The sequence below is a fragment of the Lepidochelys kempii genome, chromosome 20 (assembly GCF_965140265.1).
Source record: "Lepidochelys kempii isolate rLepKem1 chromosome 20, rLepKem1.hap2, whole genome shotgun sequence".
NCBI classification, from domain to species: domain Eukaryota; kingdom Metazoa; phylum Chordata; order Testudines; family Cheloniidae; genus Lepidochelys; species Lepidochelys kempii.
This window is the reverse complement of record NC_133275.1, coordinates 21,944,134-21,967,627: the sequence shown is the minus strand read 5'-3', so window position 1 is coordinate 21,967,627 and position 23,494 is coordinate 21,944,134. Positions and strand designations below refer to the sequence as shown.

The 23,494-nt window shown below is 50.8% G+C and overlaps 1 protein-coding gene across 5 annotated transcripts in view; it reads left to right on the top strand.

The window, feature by feature from the left end:
• Positions 1-23,494, top strand: part of VAV1 (vav guanine nucleotide exchange factor 1) — a 64,618-nt gene that overhangs the window by 20,438 nt on the left and 20,686 nt on the right. For 3 of the 5 annotated variants that reach the window (XM_073318997.1, XM_073318999.1, XM_073318998.1), the window contains 8 exons: positions 2,791-2,907; positions 15,842-15,900; positions 16,931-16,996; positions 19,347-19,455; positions 19,819-19,911; positions 21,499-21,567; positions 22,542-22,645; positions 23,206-23,305. In XM_073318997.1, coding sequence (XP_073175098.1) covers positions 2,791-2,907; positions 15,842-15,900; positions 16,931-16,996; positions 19,347-19,455; positions 19,819-19,911; positions 21,499-21,567; positions 22,542-22,645; positions 23,206-23,305 — 717 coding nt within the window. The remainder of the gene's footprint in view (positions 1-2,790; positions 2,908-15,841; positions 15,901-16,930; positions 16,997-19,346; positions 19,456-19,818; positions 19,912-21,498; positions 21,568-22,541; positions 22,646-23,205; positions 23,306-23,494) is intronic. The other 2 variants (XM_073319000.1, XM_073319001.1) reach the window with 2 other exon arrangements.

Genomic DNA, 23,494 nt, shown 5'->3' with positions numbered 1-23,494 from the left:
TGGAAACTGCAGAAGACATTATATACACAGAGACCATGAACCAATACCTCCTCCCACCCCACTCTCCTGCTGGTAATAGCTTATCTAAAGTGATCATCAAGTTGGGCCATTTCCAGCACAAATCCAGGTTTTCTCACCCTCCCCCCCCCACAAACTCACTCTCCTGCTGGTAATAGCCCATCCAAAGTGACCACTCTCTTCACAATGTGGGGTGGGAGGAGGTATTGTTTCATGGTCTCTGTGTGTATATAATGTCTTCTGCAGTTTCCACGGTATGCATCCGATGAAGTGAGTTGTAGCTCACGAAAGCTCATGCTCAAATAAATTGGTTAGTCTCTAAGGTGCCACAAAGTACTCCTTTTCTTTTTACGGAACATAGTGTGCACCATCAGAGGGCTCCCTCGGTATTTAAAGGGATACCACCCTGTTCCTGTTCACCACAGGAAAGTGGGCATCTTCTGGCAAACTTTTGAAGGGGGCAGGAATGCCAGGAGACCCGGAAGGTTAAGGATGACTCCCAAGATTATAAGATGGGAAAGCAGGTTCATGAAGCTATTATGGGTATTACAGTAACATCTAGAGATGCTGACCAAGATCACGGCTTCATTGTGGGGGTATAGTACACACATGAGGCAGCACCTGCCCCAAAGGGTTTATAGTCTAAAGGTGGGAGGGGAAACTGAGGCACGGCAAGGAGACGAGATATGCCCAGCATCACTGAGTAAGCTAGCGGAAGAGCTGGGCATGGAATGCATGTTTACTAAGTCCTAGCTTGGTGCCCTGTCCGCTAGCCCAGACTGCCACTCGAGGTAAGACGGAGCCAGCTTACTGATGGGGCCGGCGTGAGAGAGAAAGTTGGCAGGAAGGGGACAATTGTGGTTAAAGTGTGAAACGGCCTAACCACCATGGGAGAGGGTGTGGCCTGGAGAGGGAGACGAGACAAGATGCCCAGGGGTGGGGCGTGCAACACATGTTATTTAGGGGTTGAGGACACCAGGATAGTGCGGCAGACGATCAAGGAGATTGCAGTGTCCAAGGCTGAGGTCAAGGAAGAGGGTCACCTGAGGGATTTGAGGTCGGCAAATGGAAAAGGATATGTCCCTTTGCCACTGTCCATTCTGCAAGTGATGGTGCCCCATTCTGCAGCCTTCAGGCCTTCCAAGAGCAGATCCCCTGGGAGAGTTGGTAGCTTTGACCGGCTACAATGAAGGTCCGAAGCTTAGCTGGTTCAGCAGCTCCACGTGGGTTTTGCATTCAGAGCATGCACAGGCCAGGAACCTAAGCCATCTCTTCCGGGAGCAACGAGCAGACACAAATCTCAGGCCAGTTTTGAATGTCTCACGGATTGCACCTGACCACTGAGACCTCACAATGCTTTGGAGACACATCTCAGTCTATTTCAGTGATGGTGACTAAAACAGGACTCAGACTTGGGCCTTATCTATGGTGGGATTTTAAGCCACCGGTGTAGCTAAACTGGTGCAGCATAGAGGGGCCTTAAAGCGGGTGGAAACAGCCTCCCTGAGAATCTCCTCAGAGAGGGGACCAGTGTGGAACTTGTAAGAGTCCTACAGGTACTGTGTTCCCAGCCTCACAGCCAGAATACACTGCACGACAGCTATTTTCAGCTTCCTAGTGAAGCAGAGGAAGAATTAGAACAGCCTTGAGGCTGCTCTAAATGACCCCAGTGGCCAGGCAGGGCCTCAAAATGCAGGACTGGGAAGGGGTTGATAGCCCCCCTAGCCTTTTCGCTGCCCCCAGGCAGTCCCAGAGGCACAGCTTCTGGGAGGTATTTAGGCACCTAACTCCTATTGATTTCAGTGGAAGTTAGGAGCTCAAACACCTCTGATGGTCTGGGCCCAAGTCTCTGGGAATGAGTGTGTTTCTCTGTTCTAGTAATTACCCTGGGGAAGTTTTGTGGCCTGTTTTATACAGGAGGTCAGATGAATTCTTCCATCAACCTAGTGTTGTCTACATTAGGGGTTAGGTCGGTTAACTTCACCATTCAAGGGGGGTAGATTTTTCACACCCCTGTGCTACGTAGCTGGGTCGACTGAAGTGTTTAGCGTAGACTAGGCCATAGGCTTGGAGTTAGTGAAAACAAAGTGTCATATTTATTACACTAAGAGCAAATCTAATCCAACACGGAGCTGGACGTATTAAAAAAACAAGTTTATGCACAGAAACTGCTCATCTCACCCTATCTGTGTCACTCTGTCTTAAGCTTCTTCATTTGCAAATTTTGTGCCATGACCTGGCTGTGCCTGATGTCACCTCCCAGCACCAGCCTTTGCTGTTTGGGTGGCTGGAACGGCTTGCGGTGTCCCGCACCTTCTCTGAGGAATCTCCCCCCACCCCCCCCGGAGCCCACTTTCTGTCTGACTCTCCAATTCCCTGTCCCCTGGGACTGCCCTGTCACCATTCCCAGATCCCCCTCTCTCGAGATCTGCTCTCCCCCTGACGAACCCCGCACAGTGGCTTCCAAAACAGGGACTGAGCTGAGGGCTCAAGCGGATGAGCCGGCCAGTAGCAGGCTCATGTCCTGGGGACTGAGCAGTGGGACGCGATGCTGCTTTACTGGTGGCCACCAGTTCCAGCACAGAGGAGGCACTGGTGAGGAAAAGGCCTGCCATCCCCAATTTATTATCATGTATCTGTAATGCAGCAGGCCCTGGGCCCCCAGTCAGGGATCAGGGACCTCTGGGGCTGCCACAGACACGTGGCCATAAAAGGGAAGTCCCTGCCCCAATGAGCTTGCAGATTAAGCATCAGCTCCTGTTTCCTTTTCAGTTCCTGTGTCTCAAGAACATCCGCACCTTCCTCTCCACCTGCTGTGATAAATTCGGCCTGCGCAAGAACGAGCTCTTTGAAGTCTTCGATCTCTTCGACGTACGGGATTTCGGGAAGGTCAGCCTTTGTTTGGTTGGATTATTGATTGGTATCTATTTGGTGCCCGTCATGGTGGCATCTGGGCAACTCATGGTCTTTAATGCATTTTTCCATGGAACCCCATTGCATAGCAGGGAAATGCTAATATCCCTGTGTTAAGATGGGGAAACTGAGGCACAGGGTGGCTAAATGACTTGCCCACGGTTCCCCAGGGAGTCGGTGGCAGAGCAGGGAATGGATCCCCCAGTCTTGTTCTCGACTCTGAGATGGTCTGTGGAGAATTGGGTGATCGGATGTCCCGATTCTATAGGGACAGTCCCTATTTTTCGGTCTTTTTCTTATATAGGTTCCTATTACTCCCACCCCATCCCGATTTTTCACATTAGCTGTCTGGTCACCCTAGTGGGGAAATTGAGGCTCAAAGAGGGGAAGTGTCTTGACAAAGGGCCGCACAGCGCATCAGCAGTAAAGCCAAGAATCCTTGCGCCTAGTGTCCCTCTCTAACCACTAAACCACACTTATTCTCAGAGCTGGTGATGAACCCACAAGACCTGGCTCCCAACCCAATGCCGCCCCCCCCCCAACCACCAGACACCACTACCCTCCCAGGGCTGGCAACAGAACACAGGTGTCCTGACTCCCAGCCTCCCTGCTCTAACCACTAGACCTCACTGCCTTCCCCTCCTCTCCTAGAGCTGGAGAAAGAACTCAAGAGCCCTGGCTCCTGGGTGCCCCCCTGCTCTGACCACTAGCCCCCAGCCCCCTCCCAGAGCTGTGGATAGAACCCAGGAGTCCTGACTCCCATCCGCTCCGTGCCTTGCTCTAACCTACACCCCACTGCTGTTTAGACAGTGTACAGTATAACCATTGCCCGTATCAAAATAAATGGCCACGTTGTGTGTTTAGGTTTCAGAGTAGCAGCCGTGTTAGTCTGTATTCGCAAAAAGAACAGGAGGACTTGTGGCACCTTAGAGACGAACAAATTTATTTGAGCATAAGCTTTCGTGAGCTACAGCTCACTTCATCGGATGCATACAGTGGAAAATATAGTGGGGAGATTTTATATGCATGGAGAATATGAAACAATGGGTGTCACCATACACACTGTAACCAGAGTGATCAGGAAAGGAGAGCTATTTCCAGCAGGAGAGCGGGGGTGGGAGGCGGGGACCTTTTGTAGTGATAATCAAGGTGGGCCATTTCCAGCAGTTGACAAGAACAGTAGGCGGGGAAATAAACAAGGGGAAATAGTTTTACTTTGTGTAATGACCCATCCACTCCCAGTCTTTATTCAAGCCTAGGTTAATTGTATCCAGTTTGCAAATTAATTTCCAGTTCTGCAGTCTCTCCTTGGAGTCTGTTTCTGAAGTTTTTTTGTTGAAGAATTGCCACTTTTAGGTCTGTAAGCGAGTGACCAAAGAGATTGAAGTGTTTTCCAACTGGATTTTGAATGTTATAATTCTTGATGTCTGATTTGTGTCCATTTATTCTTTTACGTAGAGACTGTCCAGTTTGGCCAATGTACATGGCACGGGGGCATTGCTGGCAGTTGATGGCATATATCACATTGGTAGATGTGCAGGTGAACGAGCCTCTGATAGTGTGGCTGATGTGATTAGGCCCTATGATGGTGTCCCCTGAATAGATCTGTGGGCACAGTTGGCAACGGGCTTTGTTGCAAGGATAGGTTCCTGGGGTAGTGTTTTTGTTGTGTGGTGTGTGGTTGCTGGTGAGTATTTGCTTCAGGTTGGGGGGCTGTCTGTAAGCAAGGACTGGGCTGTCTCCCAAGATCTGTGAGAGATCTGTGTGTTTAGCGTGCCATAGTGAGACCCATTGCCCCAATCTTGCCTCTCCCCGCTCCACCCACACCAGAGAAGTGGAACCTCTTTTTGGTTTTTTCAGTTTCTTTTTACACCTGAGGTTTCTCAAATAGTTTCAGAAAGAGTCAGAGTCCTCCCAAACCCAGCTCCCCTGCCCCCTAACCCCAGCCTCAATGAGTCACGGCTAGCATTTAGCAAGTGCCGTAATGAGTGGTTGACAAGCTGTGAACCGATTTGGTGAAAAATATCAACATGTCAACATGGATCGAAACAGACCCATTTGCACAAAAATATTTGTGAATTTTTGTGGGTGACTTTTGTGTGTGAAAATGTGAAACGTTGGTGGAAATGTTAGCAACCAATTGTGCGTTAATGGTGAAAAGTGTCATGAAAATATTAGTGAAAATTTTCTTGGAAACTTTAGTGGTTTTGGGGAAAAATGCACACAGATTTTGGGGAAAATATTAATGAAAATCTTCAAGAAATACTAGTGAGTTAGGGGGACAATATTTGGGGGGGAAAAAGGGGGAAAGTGAAAATATTGATGAATTTGGGGGTGAACATTTTAGTGACATTTTTACCAAAATTGTCATTAACGTTTTTTTTCAAAATAATTGTCCCACGTTTTATTGCATTTTTTTCCTCTACTGAAAAATTTCGTATTAAAATGCTAAACGAAAGATCTGAAAAAGAACCCCAAATGGAGCATTATTATTGTTTTTAAATCTCGTGATGTGTAAGCCAATCTGGCTCCCGATTTTTGAATGCTTGGGGCTGGCCATAATGAATTTATCGTTGCAGCCAAGGCCATTGCAAGGCTGGGACTTTCAGGCTAAGCCTTCAAGGAGAGCCACTTGCCTCCTAAAGCAGTATGGTCTAGTGGCTAGAGCAGTGGACTAACCCTCACAAGAAGTGGGTTCTATTCCTGACTCTGTGAGACCTTGAAGACGCGACAAATTGCTCTGTGCCTCAGTTTCCCCAACTGTAAAATGGGGTTAATGGCTCACTGTTGTAAAGTGCTTTGAGTATGTATCTGTTGGACAATAAATCTTCTCTCTTTAGGGCAAGGGGTCTCACAACAACTCTCATTGGTGGGTGCACTGACACTTTCCCCCTAAAATACTTAATTAACTGTAGGAAAAACAGTTCACTATGCACAGATTCACACCCAGATCACTGTAATTTATATTTCTAGGGATTTTTGGCAGACTGAATAACAAAAATAATGCCTTCCCCCCTCTGCCCCCTCATCCGGGGCTTAATGGATCCTGGGGCTTGCTGTGAAAAGTGGCATTAGCGTAGTTCAGGTTTCAGAGGAGCAGCCGTGTTAGTCTGCATCCTCAAAAAGAACAGGAGGACTCGTGGCACCTTAGAGACGAACAAATTTATTTGAGCATAAGCTTTCGTGAGCTACAGCTCACTTCATCGGATGCATTCAGTGGAAAATACAGTGGAGAGATTTATATACACAGACAACATGAAACAATGGGTGTTACCATACACACTGTAATGAGAGTGATCAGGTAAGGTGAGCTATTACCAGCAGGAGAGCGCGGGGCGGGGGGGGGGGGAACCTTTTGTAGTGATAATCAAGGTAGGCCATTTCCAGCAGTTGACAAGAACGTCTGAGGAAGGGTTGGGGCGGGAATAAACATGGGGAAATAGTTTTACTTTGTGTAATGACCCATCCACTCCCAGTCTTTATTCAAGCCTAAGTCAATTGTATCCAGTTTGCAAATTAATTCCAATTCAGCAGTCTCTCCTTGGAGTCTGTTTTTGAAATTTTTTTGTTGAAGAATTGCCACTTTTAGGTCTGTAATCGCGTGACCAGAGAGATTGAAGTGTTGTCTGACTGGTTTTTGAATGTTATAATTCTTGATGTCTGATTTGTGTCCATTTATTCTTTTACGTAGAGACTGTCCAGTTTGGCCAATGTACATGGCAGAGGGGCATTGCTGGCACGTGATGGCATATATCACATTGGTAGATGTGCAGGTGAACGAGCCTCTGATAGTGTGGCTGATGTGATTAGGTCCTATGATGGTGTCCCTTCAATAGATATGTGGGCACAGTTGGCAACGGGCTTTGTTGCAAGGATAGGTTCCTGGGGTAGTGTTTTTGTTGTGTGGTGTGTGGTTGCTGGTGAGTATTTGCTTCAGGTTGGGGGGCTGTCTGTAAGCAAGGACTGGCCTGTCTCCCAAGATCTGTGAGAGTGATGGGTCCTCCTTCAGGATAGGTTGTAGATCCTTGATGATGCATTGGAGAGGTTTTAGTTGGGGGGCTGAAGATGATGGCTAGGGGCGTTCCGTTACTTTCTTTGTTGGGCCTGTCCTGTAGTAGGTGACTTCTGGGAACTCTTCTGGCTCTGTCAATCTGTTTCTTCACTTCAGCAGGTGGGTATTGTAGTTGTAAGAATGCTTGATAGAGATCTTGTAGGTGTTTGTCTCTGTCTGAGGGGTTGGAGCAAATGCAGTTGTATCGTAGAGCTTGGCTGTAGACAATGGATCGTGTGGTGTGGTCTGGATGAAAGCTGGAGGCATGTAGGTAGTCATAGCAGTCAGTAGGTTTCCAGTAGAATCCCCGATAATGTCACGGCAAACCTGGTGGCTGAACTTTGTGCCTTTGTCCTCACCCATGACTATTTCACATTTGGGGACAATGTATACCTTCAAATCAGCGGCACTGCTATGGGTATCCGCATGGCCCCACAGTATGCCAACATTTGTATGGCCAACTTAGAACAACGCTTCCTCAGCGCTCGTCCCCTAATGCCCCTATTCTACTTGCGCTACATTGATGACATCTTCATATTCTGGACCCATGGAAAAGAAGCCCTTGAGGAATTCCACCATGATTTCAACAATTTCCATCCCACCATCAACCTCAGCCTGGACCAGTCCACACAAGAGATCCACTTCCTGGACACTACGGTGCTAATAAGCAATGGTCACATAAACACCACCCTATACCACTCTCCTGCTGGTAATAGCTCACCTTACCTGATCACTCTCGTTACAGTGTGTATGGTAACACCCATTGTTTCATATTCTCTGTGTATATAAATCTCCTCACTGTATTTTCCACTGAATGCATCCGATGAAGTGAGCTGTAGCTCACGAAAGTTTATGCTCTAATAAATTTATTCATCTCTAAGGTGCCACAAGTCCTCCTTTTCTATTTGTGTATTTGTTAATGTCACAGCACAGTTAGTAGCTACCTGGGAGGCTATGAAAAGCGATAAGTGATGTTAACAAACATACAAGTATCACTTTTCACAGATAGCTAGTAAGTCTGCTGTGAAAAGGGATACTTGCATGTTTGCTAATATCACTTTTCTCAGCAAGCCCCAGGACCCATTAAGCCCTGGACTGGGGGGATGAGGGAGCTGAAAGGGGAGGCAGCGGGGGCCCAGGGCAATGCAGGGGATGGATGCGAGGCCAGGAAGGTAGCAGGGTCTGCGGGGGGAGGAGTGATGAGCCCCACTGTTGTGTGGCCAGAGTCAGGACCCAGTGTCTGCTGCCATGTGACTAGGGCCAGGGCCCAGTGCCCGCAGCCAGAACCTGGAGCTGGGGACAGGAACCGCGTGGCTAGAGCCAGGGATTGGAGCTTGCTGCTGTGCGGCTGGAGTCTGGGACTAGATCCAGGGGTCAGCGCCTGCCAGCCACCCAGCTGGAACCAGGGGCTGGAGGCTGAAGCCCGGCAGCTGGAAGCCAGGGCCGCGTGGCCAGAGCCAGGGGGCTCAGAACCCGCTGCCCCGCGGTCAGAGCCCGGGGCTGCATTGCCAGGATCTTGGAGTCCCACCACTGGAACCTGTCGCCCAAACCCCCTCCCTCCAACGTGGGTTAAGAACTCACCTTGCTCCTGCAGCGTTGTTCCCCACCTGTCTCCAGAGTCGGGGCGGGGCGGCGCATCCAGGAGCAACAAAGGTGGGGGGGGGGTTGCAATGCTTTGCCCCCCCATCACCGCCCAGGAGGCCTTCGTGGCCTCACATAAAGCCCCTGGTGGCCACATGCAGCCATGGTGGCCGCGTTTGAGAAACGTAAACAAACCGGCCCTGCCCATCAGGGGCTTTCCCTGCACAAGTGGCTGAACAAGTTTGGGAACCACTGCTTTAGGGAGTGTCAACCTTTCCCCAAGAAAAGTTGACTTGCTAGCCCTCCTGATCCCACTGGGTATGTCTACACTGCACAGGAAGCCCAGGTCTATGGGATCCAGGCTTGTGGACTCAGTGTTTCCCAGCCCGAGCTTGACTGTCCACACTGCATCGTAAGCCAGTTGCTGGACTCGGCTCACACTGCACGACACAGGCTTTCCGACTCGGATCTGTGGCTTGAGCTGCATCCACACAGTAAAATGACAGGGCTTGGACCCAAGTCACCGCAGGACTTGGGCTCTGACCCAGTCCCCTAAAAGATGTGGAGTGCTTGCTGACCCGAGACAGACTGATTTGTGCATAGACGAAAGGGGGGCTTGGGCTCAAACCTGAATCAGACCCCAGGCTTGGGGTACGTCTACACTGTGATTATAAAACCCCGGGCAGCAAATCTCAGAGCCTGGCCCAGCTGACTCGGGCTTGTGGGGCTTGGGCGGCGGGGCTAGAAATAGCAGTGTAGACACTCAGGCTGGACCCGGGGTTCTGAGACCCGCCCCCAACCCGAGCTCAAATAACTACACTGTAATTTGCCAGCCCTGCAATCCCGAGTCAACTGACCTGGGCCAGCCTCGGCCGTGCCATGGGTCTATGACTGCAGTTTAAACATGACAGAATGTACAGTGTAGACAACATACCCACAGATCCAGAAGAAAAATACCGTCTATTAAAGGGCTCTTTAATCAATTGAAGAAAGGATCAGCAAGAACCAGCAGCTGGAAGGGAAAAGCCAGACTCATTCAAATTAGAAACTAGGCACCAATTTTAAACAGTGAGGGGGTGGGAATCATTGACAGAAACTCCCCAGGGAAGTGGTGGATTCTCCATCTCTTGAGGTCTTCAAATACGGAAGTGGTTGGGCTCAAGACACGGTGACGGGGTGAAATTCTCCTGCCTGAGCTCTACGGGAGCGTCGATTGGATGCTTGAATGGTCTCGTCTGGTCCCAAAATCTGCGGATCTGCGAAGGCCGCGTTCTCACTGCACGTGAGACGCGCCTGCTGTGTCTCTGAGGCTCTGGTGCTGCAGCCCGTGTGTGGTTTTTCTTTTAGATTTCGCATCCTGTCGAGGTTGGGCTGCTCGCTCAGTTTCTGTTCTGCTGGGGCGTGGAAGAGGAGCTGGGGCCGGCAGCTTTCTCTGGCTTTCACAGAGCTGAATGGTTGGGTGCGGGTGTCACGTACCGGCTGCGTGCTACGATGCTGCTGTACGTCATGGGGGACGAAGGCTTCACAGTGACAGGGGTGGAGGCTCAAACTTCAGAGCTGAGACTCAGGGACGGGGTGGTGCAATGGTTAGAGCACTTGCTGCCCAGCTGGGTGCAAGGCCCTGCTTTGCTACAGGCTTCCAGTGTGACCTTGGGCAGATCTCTCTGTGCATCTGCTCCCCTAGCTATCAGATGGGGATCATAGCACTGCCTTACCGCTCTGGATGGTGTGAGGATTCATACAGATTAAAGAGAGTCAGGTGCTCAGATACTGTGATATTTGGGGCCATAAAGGTCTGATAATATGAGGCAGTGTGGTCTAGTGGTTAGACCATTGAACTGGGAGACCTCTGTTCTAGTCCTAGCTTTGCCGGTGACTGTGGGCAAATCATGTTGCCTCCCCATGACTCAGTTTTCCCCTCTGTAAAATGGGGATAACAAACCTGGCTTCCTTTGCAAAGGGCTTTGAGATGAAAAGCGCTAGATGATACTATTATTGCTATAGGTCATCCTCTGACACCAGTGCAATGGCGGAAATGCCATTTCCTGTTGGCAGTATAGGGCCTATGACACACACACACACACACACACAGGGTTGACCCAGTTCTGATTCCATCCAGGAAGGGGTTGGGGTGCACGTGCAATCTGTGTGTGTTATGTGTCCCCCGTTCTGTGCCTGAGCCACAGAGACAGTGGGTTGGTTAGAATCATAGAATCATAGAATCATAGAATATCAGGGTTGGAAGGGACCCCAGAAGGTCATCTAGTCCAACCCCCTGCTCAAAGCAGGACCAATTCCCAGTTAAATCATCCCAGCCAGGGCTTTGTCAAGCCTGACCTTAAAAACCTCTAAGGAAGGAGATTCTACCACCTCCCTAGGTAACGCATTCCAGTGTTTCACCACCCTCTTAGTGAAAAAGTTTTTCCTAATATCCAATCTAAACCTCCCCCACTGCAACTTGAGACCATTACTCCTCGTTCTGTCATCTGCTACCATTGAGAACAGTCTAGAGCCATCCTCTTTGGAACCCCCTTTCAGGTAGTTGAAAGCAGCTATCAAATCCCCCCTCATTCTTCTCTTCTGCAGACTAAACAATCCCAGCTCCCTCAGCCTCTCCTCATAACTCATGTGTTCCAGTCCCCTAATCATTTTTGTTGCCCTTCGCTGGACTCTCTCCAATTTATCCACATCCTTCTTGAAGTGTGGGGCCCAAAACTGGACACAGTACTCCAGATGAGGCCTCACCAATGTCGAATAGAGGGGAACGATCACGTCCCTCGATCTGCTCGCTATGCCCCTACTTATACATCCCAAAATGCCATTGGCCTTCTTGGCAACAAGGGCACACTGCTGACTCATATCCAGCTTCTCGTCCACTGTCACCCCTAGGTCCTTTTCCGCAGAACTGCTGCCTAGCCATTCGGTCCCTAGTCTGTAGCTGTGCATTGGGTTCTTCCGTCCTAAGTGCAGGACCCTGCACTTATCCTTATTGAACCTCATCAGATTCCTTTTGGCCCAATCTTCCAATTGGTCTAGGTCCTTCTGTATCCTATCCCTCCCCTCCAGCGTATCTACCACTCCTCCCAGTTTAGTATCATCCGTAAATTTGCTGAGAGTGCAATCCACACCATCCTCCAGATCATTTATGAAGATATTGAATAAAACCGGCCCCAGGACCGACCCTTGGGGCACTCCACTTGATACCGGCTGCCAACTAGACATGGAGCCATTGATCACTACCCATTGAGCCCGACAATCTAACCAGCTTTCTACCCACCTTATAGTGCATTCATCCAGCCCATACTTCCTTAACTTGCTGACAAGAATACTATGGGAGACCGTGTCAAAAGCTTTGCTAAAGTCAAGAAGCAACACGTCCACTGCTTTCCCTTCATCCACAGAACCAGTAATCTCATCGTAAAAGGCGATTAGATTAGTCAGGCATGACCTTCCCTTGGTGAATCCATGCTGGCTGTTCCTGATCACTTTCCTCTCATGCAAGTGCTTCAGGATTGATTCTTTGAGGACCTGCTCCATGATTTTTCCAGGGACTGAGGTGAGGCTGACTGGCCTGTAGTTCCCAGGATCCTCCTTCTTCCCTTTTTTAAAGATGGGCACCACATTAGCCTTTGTCCAGAGCTGCAATGAAGCTGCTTGTGGAGCGGAAGCTGGAGAGACTCATGCTGAAAGCTGTGGAGATCCCCTGGTTCAGTGTCTCCTGGGCTGCCTACTCAGCAAGCTGTCTCCTATTTGCCTGGCATTTCCAACTATGGATGGATGGTCTCCTTACCTATGTGCCACGGTCTGGCATTTGTTAGTTTTGGAGTAATAGCTGCTTCTGGGTTCTCTCCCCAGCTTTGAGAGGGGAGTGTAGTGTTTAGAACAGGGTGGGCTAGGAGTCAGGACTCCTGGGTTCTAAATCCAGTTCTGGGAGGGGAGTGGCATCTAGTGGTTAGAGCAGGGTGCCTGGGAGTCTGGATTCTATTCCCATTTTTGCCACTGACTCACTGCATGACTTTAAGCACATTGCTTCCTCGCCCCCACCTCCTGTGCCTCAGTTTCCCCCTTTATACTATATAGCTTCTCTGTGTGACCTTAGGCAAATCTCTGTGCCTCAATTCCCATCTGTACAGTGGGCACAACAGCCCTGCTCTGCCATCCAGGGGTATTGTGAGAGTAAATGCAGTAAAGATTGTGAGGTGCTCGGACATGACAGGGGTGGGGGACAGATAAGCACCTAGGGAAGAGAACTAGTAGTTTACCGGGCTTTGGGGAAATAACATAGGAACTGCCAGACTGAAAAAGTTCTTTGAGGCAGGGACTGTCTCTTTTGTCTATGTTTGTACAGCACCTAGCACAATTAGCACCTGATTTATGAGTGGGGTTTCTAGCACTACCCATAATACACGTAATAAATAATGTACAGTGCCTAGTACAATGGGGTCCTGGTGCAGAAATGGGGTTTCTAGCACTGCCATAATAAACCTAATAAATAACAATAATAGTCAGACTCAGAATCCATCTAGTCCCCTATTCTGCCTTAGACAGTGGCCAGCACCACATGCTGCAGAGACTCAGGTGGGATAATCTCCCCTCAGGAAAATCTTCTCTTAATCCCCAATAGTGAGGGGTTGTTTTGTGCCCTCATGCGTTTCTCTCTCTTCCAAAACATTTAACATTTGCTGGTCTAACTCTGGATCTCCTTGTTGTCCAGGTAAACAGCCAATTCCCCTTTGAATCTTGGCGAATTCTTGGCCATGGCAGTGTCCTGTGGCAATGAGTTCCACCGGCTAATCACCCGTGTTGTGGAAAAAGCACTTCCTTTGCCACTGTTCAATTTCATTCAAAGGGGCCACTTGTGCCGGTAGCCTGACAGGGCAACTAAAAGCTCCCCCTCTGTTTTCTCTAGTTGTCAGACTTGATCAAATTTGTCCCTTCTGGTTTTATAATCTATGAATTCCTTATTCTGTATCCGTATATTTATCTCCTGTTCGCTTCAATCTCTCTTCATAGGAGAGTTCTTCCAGGCTCCTGATCATTCCCGTCGCCCGTCTCTAAAGCCCCCCATCCATGCACTAGGCTTCATGGTCAGTGCTAGTAAATCCACCTCCCTGCTGCCTCTCAGTGACTTTTGTGACAGTGACACCCTCCCCGGAGCTGTCTCCCATGAACTCTGCTGAGCAGGGAAAAGGGAAAGGCTCCCCCGGCACGCCCGAGAGCATGTCGAATAGTCTTGGCCAAGGAGGAAGTGGAGAGTTTTGTGCTTCCTCCCAGACAGGCCAGTCTGAGGTGACATAACCTGCACCGCAGATCAAATGGCCCGAGATATCCCACAGAGCTTATCACTGCGTCTTTCTCCACCCTGCCCTGCCCCCTTTAAGAGGCTTTAAGGTGCCTGTGGACCATTGAGTGCCCAAGCACACCCACACCCTCCCTCACCCCCTTTTGGCCTTGACTGGAGTAGGGTGCCACCTTTCTAATGACTGATAACCGGACCCCCAAGGCCCCGCCTCTTTCCACAAAGCCCCGCCCTGCTCCACCTCTCCCCCCCTTCAAAATGCAGGGCCTCAGGGCTTGTCAAATGGCACCCGGACACACAAGCTGAAACCTGGACTGTCCGGTTGGCAGCCCTAGTTTGGAGTCACTTGGGGCTTTGGCTCATGAGGCAGCCATCTTGGAGAGCCATCCGGAGCCACGGAGCGAGTTAGGCCCTACTGTACGCACCCCCAAAAACTCACTTCCCTTGCTCCCCAGCCAGCCCCGACGCTCCAGCTCTGTCTTAGGGAAGAAGGCAGGAGGTCAGAGCCACAACCTTTGCCTAGCAGGATCAGCGCGCTGGGCACTGTCTGCAGGGCTGCCATGTCACGCTGCGGCCCAGCGACATCGTTCTGGGTCTGGAATAGTCCCTTAGTGTCACCTCGGTGTTGCTGGATCGAGCCGAGAATTATTATTTATCGTGTTTATGGCCGTGCCTGGGAGCCCCAGTCTCGGACCGAGACCCTTGTCAAATGCCCCAGAGTTTGGGGACAAGGTCGGGAGCATTTCCTGCCACTGAACTGCTGGGTGACCTTGGGCAAGTCGCTTCCCCCCTCGGGTCTCTGTTTCCCCGCCTACCCTTTGTCTATTTAGATTATAAACTCTTCAGGGCAGGGACTGTCTCTTACTGTGTCTGTGCAGCGCCCAGAACAATGGGGCCCTGATCTTGGGGCGGGGGGGGGGTCTGTGCAGTGCCCAGAACAATGTGGGGGGGGACTGATCTCACTTAGGGATCTGTAGGTGCTACTGTAACACGAATAAATAATAACAATAATAAATAACAGTTCTTGAGAAGTGAGTGGGTGTCCCCACCTGGCCTCTGAGTAGCTCCCGTGTTGGTTTTGTGGTGCTTTCCCCATCACAGCAGCAGGGGGCATTCTGGAAGCAGGAGTTTCACATAGATTTATATTGCCCCTTTCAATCCAAACATCCCAAAGTCCTTAAAATCATGTGTACAGAAGAAGCCCAAGAATGTGAATGTCTTGGGTTAGTGGGGAGCACCCAAAGCCCCCAGATAATTGGTGTGCTGTTTGTAGCGATATATGGTGCTTGAAAGAAGATCTGTGTCCAGGAGGGTTCTCCTTATCTGTTTGCAGAGACAGCTGCTGGGCAGCTTCTGTTCTGTGTTGCAGTCCAGGTGCCGGGTGTTACAAAGGGGCTTTGTGTGTGAGAGACCCTGCGTCTCTGAGTACATGTTCATCTCGCTTTCATGGAGACTTTACATTGGTTCTTTCTTGCTTTCCGGAATAAAAGCTCCCTGGACAGAGACATTCCTGGTTTTTTCTTTTTGTACTTTGGGAAAGCCTCACATTTGGGGATTGAGGTCAGCTGGCCCAGCAGGCTTTGGGGCTGCGAAAATCCTGGGAAGATCCCCAGCCTGCTGCTCATTTTAACCCAGGGCATGGAAACCCCTCGGGTTTAGCACCAATGGGCCATATTTGCAGGCGTGCTGAGCATTCAGCAGCTCCCCTGGCAGTGGGAGTTTCCATAGCGCTCAATGGGTGGTTTCAGAGTAGCAGCCGTATTAGTCTGTATCCGTAAAAAGAAAAAGAGTACTTGTGGCACCTTAGAGACTAAGAAATTTATTAGAGCATCTCACAGGGCAACGCTGCATTCCCAGAGCCTCGGGGAGTTCCAATCCGGGTTCTGTGGGTCCAATCCACCCTTGCTACAGTTCTGTTGCCATCCCTGCAATTGTCCATCTTGTCCCCTGATGTAGCACGCCCCTCTCTCCCCTTACAGGTGATCGAGACCTTGTCGATTCTCTCATGGACTCAGATAGCTCAATCCAAAGGGATCATGTAAGTATGGATGGTGACGAACCTCGGCTAAGTGCTACAGCAAGGAATTTGAATATGCATGAGAGGGGTGGCTTCATTTCTCTTTGGAATGTGCTGGTGGATGGGAAAATCAGCCTGGTAGTTCATTAATATCACCTGGCCTCTCCTTGCTGGGAAGGATCCTAGTTTATGGTCCAAATCAGGCAGCCTACATGGGTCTAGAATCCACGAGCCAGGTATCCAGAGTCCTGCACTGGGTGATATCGAGGGTAGGAATTTTCCAGCAAATCATTTTTTCATCCGAAATGCTGATTCGTTGACACCAAAACTGGCTGTGAAAGAGGGACAGGTTGACCAAATTCTTCCTGACTCTGAAGAAAGTTTTGAGATGGTCAGAATGTGTCGTTTGGACATTTTCAAAATGGAAAAATTTCGGTTCTCCAGTTGGAAACAACTTTTCATTGGGAGATTGAAGCTAATCAGATGGGTAAAAAAAGAAAAGGATTTAAAAAAAAGAGAATAAATTGGCCAGTCTGAACAAAACTGGGGTTGAAAAGATTGAAATGAAACATTTCAGTGCACCAGAAACGAAAAAAAAAATTAGTTTTCTCCATGCGGGACTAGTTTCAAGATTGCAGCCTTTTGCCCCCAATTCATTATGGAAAAAATTTTCAACTCTTATTCGCAGGACGGGAAAACCTTTCCCCACCAAACCCTATCTGAGGGCCTAGTCCTACCTCCTAGACCTTCCCCTCAATTAGAAGTTATCAGCTGTGGTGGTCATGTGGTTAGTAAATGGCCACCTTGGTTGACTGTGACATCTGTCCAAGTTTGCCCACGGACAGTCTCTTGAGTGACCCCTTCTGGCTGATCAGCTCCATGAGAGGGGCAGGGATGCAGGCAGCCCTGTGCCGCTGGGACATGGGGGCAGCCGGGGTAAAACTGAGGGCAGAAAAGGCCAGAGAGACGAACCCTCCTGGAGAGGAGACGGTCGCGACCGAGGCTTGCCCGCGTTATAACCTGATCATGAGCTGGCTCCGTCCTCTTTCAGCCCCTTCCCCACCGAGGACAGCGTCGCGGACAATGACATTTACGGCGACCTTTCGGATCAGATTGAGTAAGTGCCCCCCTGCGTCTCCACCAAAAGCCATAGGGCGTGACCTGGAGAGAGCATTGGCTTGGCAGTCGAAAGGGTCCTGTTCCCTGCTTTTCCACTGGGCGACTCTGCCTCTGTAAAATGGAGGCCACGCTCTTGACTTTGTCTTGCCTGTTTATTCTGCAAAATCTTCGGGGCGGGGACTCTCTCATTACGCGTCTGTGCAGTGCCCCCCACGGTGCTTCATATGTAATCAAAAAGGTGCTGGGACTCAAGTCATTTTTTTAGATTCATAACAGATCATAGAATCATAGAATATCAGGGTTGGAAGGGACCCCTGAAGGTCATCTAGTCCAACCCCCTGCTCGAAGCAGGACCAATTCCCAGTTAAATCATCCCAGCCAGGGCTTTGTCAAGCCTGACCTTAAAAACCTCTAAGGAAGGAGATTCTACCACCTCCCTAGGTAACGCATTCCAGTGCTTCATCACCCTCCTAGTGAAAAAGTTTTTCCTAATATCCAACCTAAACCTCCCCCACTGCAACTTGAGACCATTACTCCTTGTTCTGTCATCTGCTACCACTGAGAACAGTCTAGAGCCATCCTCTTTGGAACCCCCTTTCAGGTAGTTGAAAGCAGCTATCAAATCCCCCCTCATTCTTCTCTTCTGCGGGCTAAACAATCCCAGCTCCCTCAGCCTCTCCTCATAAGTCATGTGTTCTAGACCCCGAATCATTTTTGTTGCCCTTCGCTGGACTCTCTCCAATTTATCCACATCCTTCTTGTAGTGTGGGGCCCAAAACTGGACACAGGACTCCAGATGAGGCCTCACCAATGTCGAATAGATGCAACAAGCCCGGAGGTGCCGGGGCTCTGAAGTGCCCAGCCTAGAGGTGCCGGGGCGACGCACTACCAAGCCCGGAGGTGCCGGGGCTCTGCACTGCCAAGCACTGGCCCAGCACGGGGAGGCCCCGAACTTGGTTGGGGTCTGTGGAGTGCCTGGAACAATGAGGGCCCTGATCTCACTTGGAGTCTGTGAGGTGTCTGGCACAACGGGGGCCCCCATCTTTCTGGGGAGTCTGTGCAGTGCCCGAGACAATAGGCCCTGATCTCAGTTGGGGTCTGTGCAGCGCCTGGCAAAATGGGGGCCCTGATCTCAGTCCATGCAGAGGGTTGCCAGCTTTCTAATAGCACAAAACCGAACACCCTTGCCTTGCCCCTTCCCCAAGGCCCTGCCCCTTCTCTGAGGCCCTGCCCCCGCTCACTCCATCCCCCCTCCCTCTGTTGCTTGCTCTCCCCCACCCTCACTCGCTCCTTTTCACCAGGCTGGGGCAGGGGGTTGGGGTGTGGGAGGGGGGTGAGGGCTTCAGAGTGTGGGATGGGGCTCCAGGCTGAGGCAGGGGGTTGGGGTGTGGGACGGGGGATGGGCTGGGGGCTGAGGGTGCGGGCTCAAGGGGAGGCCAGAAATGAGGGGTTCAGGGTGCAGGAGGGGGCTTCGGGCTAGGGTGCAGGAGGAGGTGTAGACTCTGGCTGGGAGTGTGGGCTCTGGGGTGGGGCCAGGGATGAGGGGTTTGGGGTGCGGGAGGGGGCTCTGAGCTGGGGCAGTGGGTTGAAGTGCGGGAGGGGGTGCGGGGTGCAGGCTCCAGGAGGAAGTTTGGGTGCAGGAGGGGGCTCGGGGCTGGGGCAGGGGATTGGGGTGGGGGAGGGGGTAAGGGGTGCGGGCTTCAGGTGGTGCTCACCTCAGGTGACTCCCAGAAGTGGCTACATGTCCCTCGGCTCCTAGGTGGAGGTGCGGCCAGGCGGCTTTATGCACTGCCCCCGTCCACCGCAGGTGCTGCTCCCACAGCTCCCATTGGCCGCAGTTCCCGGCCAACGGGAGCTGAGGAGCTGGCACGGGGGGGGGGGGGCAACACACAGAGCCCCCCTGGCAGACCCTACGTCTAGGGACCATAGGGACATGCGCGAAGCAAGGTAAGAAGCCTGCCAGCCCTGCCAACCGGACCTTTAATGGCCTGGTCAGTGGTGCTGACCTGAGCTTCCAGGATCCCTTTTTGACCAGGTGTTCTGGTCAAAATCCGGACACCTGGCAACCCTAGCAACACCTGGCACAATGGGGGCCCTGATCTCCATCCAGGTCTGTGCAGCACCTGGCACAATGGGGCCCTGATCTCAGTTGGGGTCTGTACAGATATTAATCATTGGGTGCTGAGGAACCCTTGGGGGAGCTCATCACTTCTGAGAATCAGACCACTTATTTAGGTGCCTAAATATTGAATTTTGGCCTGTGAGTTGGAACATCTGGATGTTCTGCAAGATAAGGGGTCAGACCCGGTGCAGGGCACTGAGCTTCCTTCTCGCTCTCAACTCCCCAGTGACACGGTGGAGGAAGATGACGACCTGTACGACTGCGTGGAGAATGAGGAGGCAGAAGGAGATGAAATCTACGAAGACCTGATGAGGTCGGAGCCGGTTGTCATGCCAGTAAGTAACAGGAAGGGTACGTTTCTGAGTCCCTGCTGCTGGAGTGGGATGTACCCCGAAGGTGGCTCGAGGTATTCAGCATGTGGAGATATTCTAGGACTCCTGGGTTCCATTCCCAGCTCTGGAAGGGGAGTGGAGCCTAGGGGGTAGAGCAGAGAGGAGTGGGAGTCAGCTCTCCTGGGCTTTGTTCCCAGCTTGGGAAGAGAGCTGGAGTCTAGTGGTTAGAGTAGAGGGGGCTTTGAGTCTGGACCCCTGGGTTCGATTACGAGCTTGGGGAGGGCTGTGGGTCTCCAGCTGGGCATCTGGCCCCAGCGGTTAAGGTTACTGAATGGCAGGTATCTGCACTGTGTCTTCCTGCAACAGAAGATGACAGAGCTGGATAAGCGGAACTGCTGCCTTCAAGAAATCAGACAGACGGAGGAGAAATACACAGACACATTAGAATCAATCTACCAGGTATGGCAGGTGGGCGGCCCACCAGTCCTGCCATCTCTGCTGGCCACTCGGCCCGCTGGGGGTGCAGACCGTTCCCCCTGTGACATAGGCAGAGGTATGGCTGGGATGATTTAGTTGGGGATTAGGTCCTGCTTTGAGCAGGGGGTTGGACGAGAACCTCCTGAGGTCCCTTCCAACCCTGATAGTCTATGATTCTATGATTTTATGACATGGTGAACAAGGGGCTCATCTCAGTTTGGCTTCCCCTGCCCCCTTAATGGGAGGGTTGTGTGGGCGGCAGGAGCTGGGGGGACACCCTTGAAAAGGCCAGGTTGGCATGAAAGAGGGTCAGAGCCCATGTGGGCAAAGGTCACCATGGTGCTACTTGAGGCAGTGACTGCAGAGTGTATAGCCCTTCCTAGCCCTTTAGTGACTGCACCATATGTAGCCGTGTAAAAGCATTCTACCACCTACAGCTCAAGCAACAGAATGACCAGCTTTTAGCTCCAGATGCTGCAGGTTCAGTCCCCAGAGACAACCTCCCCACCATGGGGGATGAGTCCGCTAGTTCTCACCGTACCTAAGGAGAAGAGGAGCTTTCCCCTAGAGCCGGTAGAAAAATGCTGGGGGTTCTGCAAAACATTTAATTGAGAACACAGTTTTCAGTGACCATTTTTGATTTTACATCAAAAACCTGAAATGTTTTTGATGAAAAAATGAAAAGAAACGAAACCACCTCCAAGAGATTTGGTCCAAAGCTGGACGTTTTTCAGTTTTCTGACCCAAAAAAGAAAAATCAAAAATGTTGGAGGAAGGCAGACGCTTTCTGTGAAAATGTCAACGCTCCAATTTTTCATCCAAAAAATTTCAACAGAAAAATTTGGACCAACCTTTAACTCCTGGATCACTTTAACCTTCAAGCATAGAGACATAGAATGATTCCAAGCCTACAAAGGCCCATGGTGATCATCTAGTCTGACCTCCTGAATGACACAGGCCAAAGAACTTCCTCAAAAATAATTCCTAGAGTAGATCTTTTACAAAAACATCCAATTTTGATTTAAAAAGTGATGGGAGAATCCACCACAACTCTTGGTCAATTGTTTCAATGGTTAATTACCCTCCCCGTTAAAAGTTTATGCCTTGTTTCCAGTCTGAATTTGTCTAGCTTCAACTTCCAGCCATTGGATCATGTTAGACCTTTCTCTGCTTGACAGAAGAGCCCGTTATCTAATATTTGTTTCCCATGTCAGTACTTACTGGCCATAATCACATCACCCCTTAACCTTCTCTTTGTTAAGCTAAATGGATTGAGCTCACTTTAACTTTAGATTGAGCGAAGCTTTAACTCCTGGATTACTTTAACCTTCAACCTTTAGCATACACATTTGACCTTGAACCCCTGAATCACAGAGGTGCATGTTTTACCCTCTCCAGGAGGGTGGTCCCTTTAAATGACAATGCTATTTCCTTTCCCACTACCCAATCTCGCTCCCTTGGGTATGTTCCATGAAAATCCAGCCAGGGTTTGTCTGTGGAATCTGGCCCCAAGCCGTGTGATTCAGACAGGTCTGCCCTGTTTGACAACTCCCCGTTGTGTGTTTGCAGCACTTTATGAAGCCCCTGCAGAGATTTCTAAAGCTGGAGGACATGGAGAACATTTTCATCAACATTGAGGTAAGTTACTCTCTTCTTCATGTACCTCTCCTGACTCAAACTGAGCTCCATCCTGGAAACCCAGGCTAAATACCACCCATCAATCCACCTTCCCTGTTTAGGGGACTGTGTGACTCAGAAGTTCAGTATGTGCTATATATCCCCACATTCTAGTGGCTGTTCCACAAAGTGTATAACAACCTGCTACTGCTAGCAGCTAATGGAGTTGCTCTTTTAGCTCAAAAGGCAGCAGCCTGTGCTGAAGGCCCTGGATCCAAATTTCATTGGCAATCCATGCAGGGGTAGTTATGAATGTCACACTGTCTCCTGCAGTAGGTCATGGGTAGGTTCCTAGAACTAAAAGGCTCTGGTAGGGGAGTGTGGCTTACTGGTTAGGGTGAGCCAGCTTAGTAGTCAGAACTCATGGGTTCTATTCCTGGCTCTAGGAAGGAATCTGGTCTAGGGGTTAGATCAAGAAGGATTGGTAGTCAGGACTCCTGGGTTCTATTCTTTGCTGTGGGTCTATTGGTTAGATCAAGATGGATTGTTTGTCAGGACTCCTGGATTCTCTTTCTGGTCCTGGATAGGAGTGAGGCCTGATTGTTACAACCAGGGGATCTCATTAACACAACTGGGGGGGGCTGGCCCATTGACTTCAGTGGGGCCACACCCATTTGCACCCGCCGGGGATCTGGCCCCACTGATATTTTTGTTCTGTGTGTGTGTACAGCACCCAGTACAATGGGTTCCTGCTCTGTAAGTGGGGACTGGGCAAATTTCACATCAGCTGTTAGCCCAGGAAGCCCATGTCCTGGTGGGTTCCACAGTCTAATCTTGGGGTCTAGATCTAAGTCCGCCTCCCCTGGGCCTCCAGCATGAGACTTGGGGTGCACGTGATGTTTCTGTACAGCCCATAGCTGGTGACTGAGCTAGTTGTAGCAGGTTGAGTGGCTCTGAGCTGATTTCCCCCCACCTCCCCCCCAACACGCTCCCAGGACCTCGTGAAGGTGCATCGATTCTTTTTGGATGACCTGAAGAACGTCCTGTCCTTCAGCAACGCCCAGAACCTCTACCAGGTCTTTATCAAGTACAAGGAAAGGTGAGGATTGTCTGGAAAGGTGATGGTGGGGAGAAGAACCCCTGGGAAGGGGTGGAGGAGCTTCCCCTAGTGGGGTCTCTTGGGTACGCTCCATAGCCACATGTTCTTCCCCGTCCCCCTCGACCCAGACCCCCTTGCTGGGGGGAGGGTCGGTTCCCCTTTCTCCTTCCTGCCCTGAGAGAGCTCAGTATCTAGAAGAATCCGTGGAGATGTCCCCTTCTGTCCACCCCCTCACCCCACTTCTGTATTCCCTGCCCACATGGCACCCCCCCAGCCGAGCAAGAAAACTAAGCCCACCTTGTGGGCGCTCTCTTCGCACGTGGAGAGCAGAGGGGGGACAAGGGAGTCAGGGCACAGATGGTACCAGTGTTCCCCACTCTCCATTCCCACGATACGGGGCTCCCAGCACCTCTTTCCCGAGTTCCCACCTTTCTATTTCTCCCCTTGGCTATGAGTGGAGACGGGAAGAAGACAAGCCCAGGGTCCTTTCCAGACTAGGCCAGGGCCAGCTCTCCCTCCCCTCGCCCGGCTCATGGCCATACTTCCTTTTGCCCTCCCAGGTTCCTGCTCTATGGCAGATACTGCAGTCAGGTGGAAGCAGCCAGCCGGTGTCTGGACCAAGTGGCTGGTGCCAGCATGGACGTGAGGATGAAGCTGGAGGTCAGGGCCATGGTTCTGAATCATCCTAGCCACTCCCCCCTCCCCATCCATCCTCTAACAACAGCCCCATCCCCCACATCCCTCCGTGCTAACGGAAACCCCCTAAGCAGGAATAGGCTGGGGACATCAGAGGACATGGCAGAGGTGCCAGGGTCAGGGGGTTCAGAGGGCACATCAGGAGGTGCCATG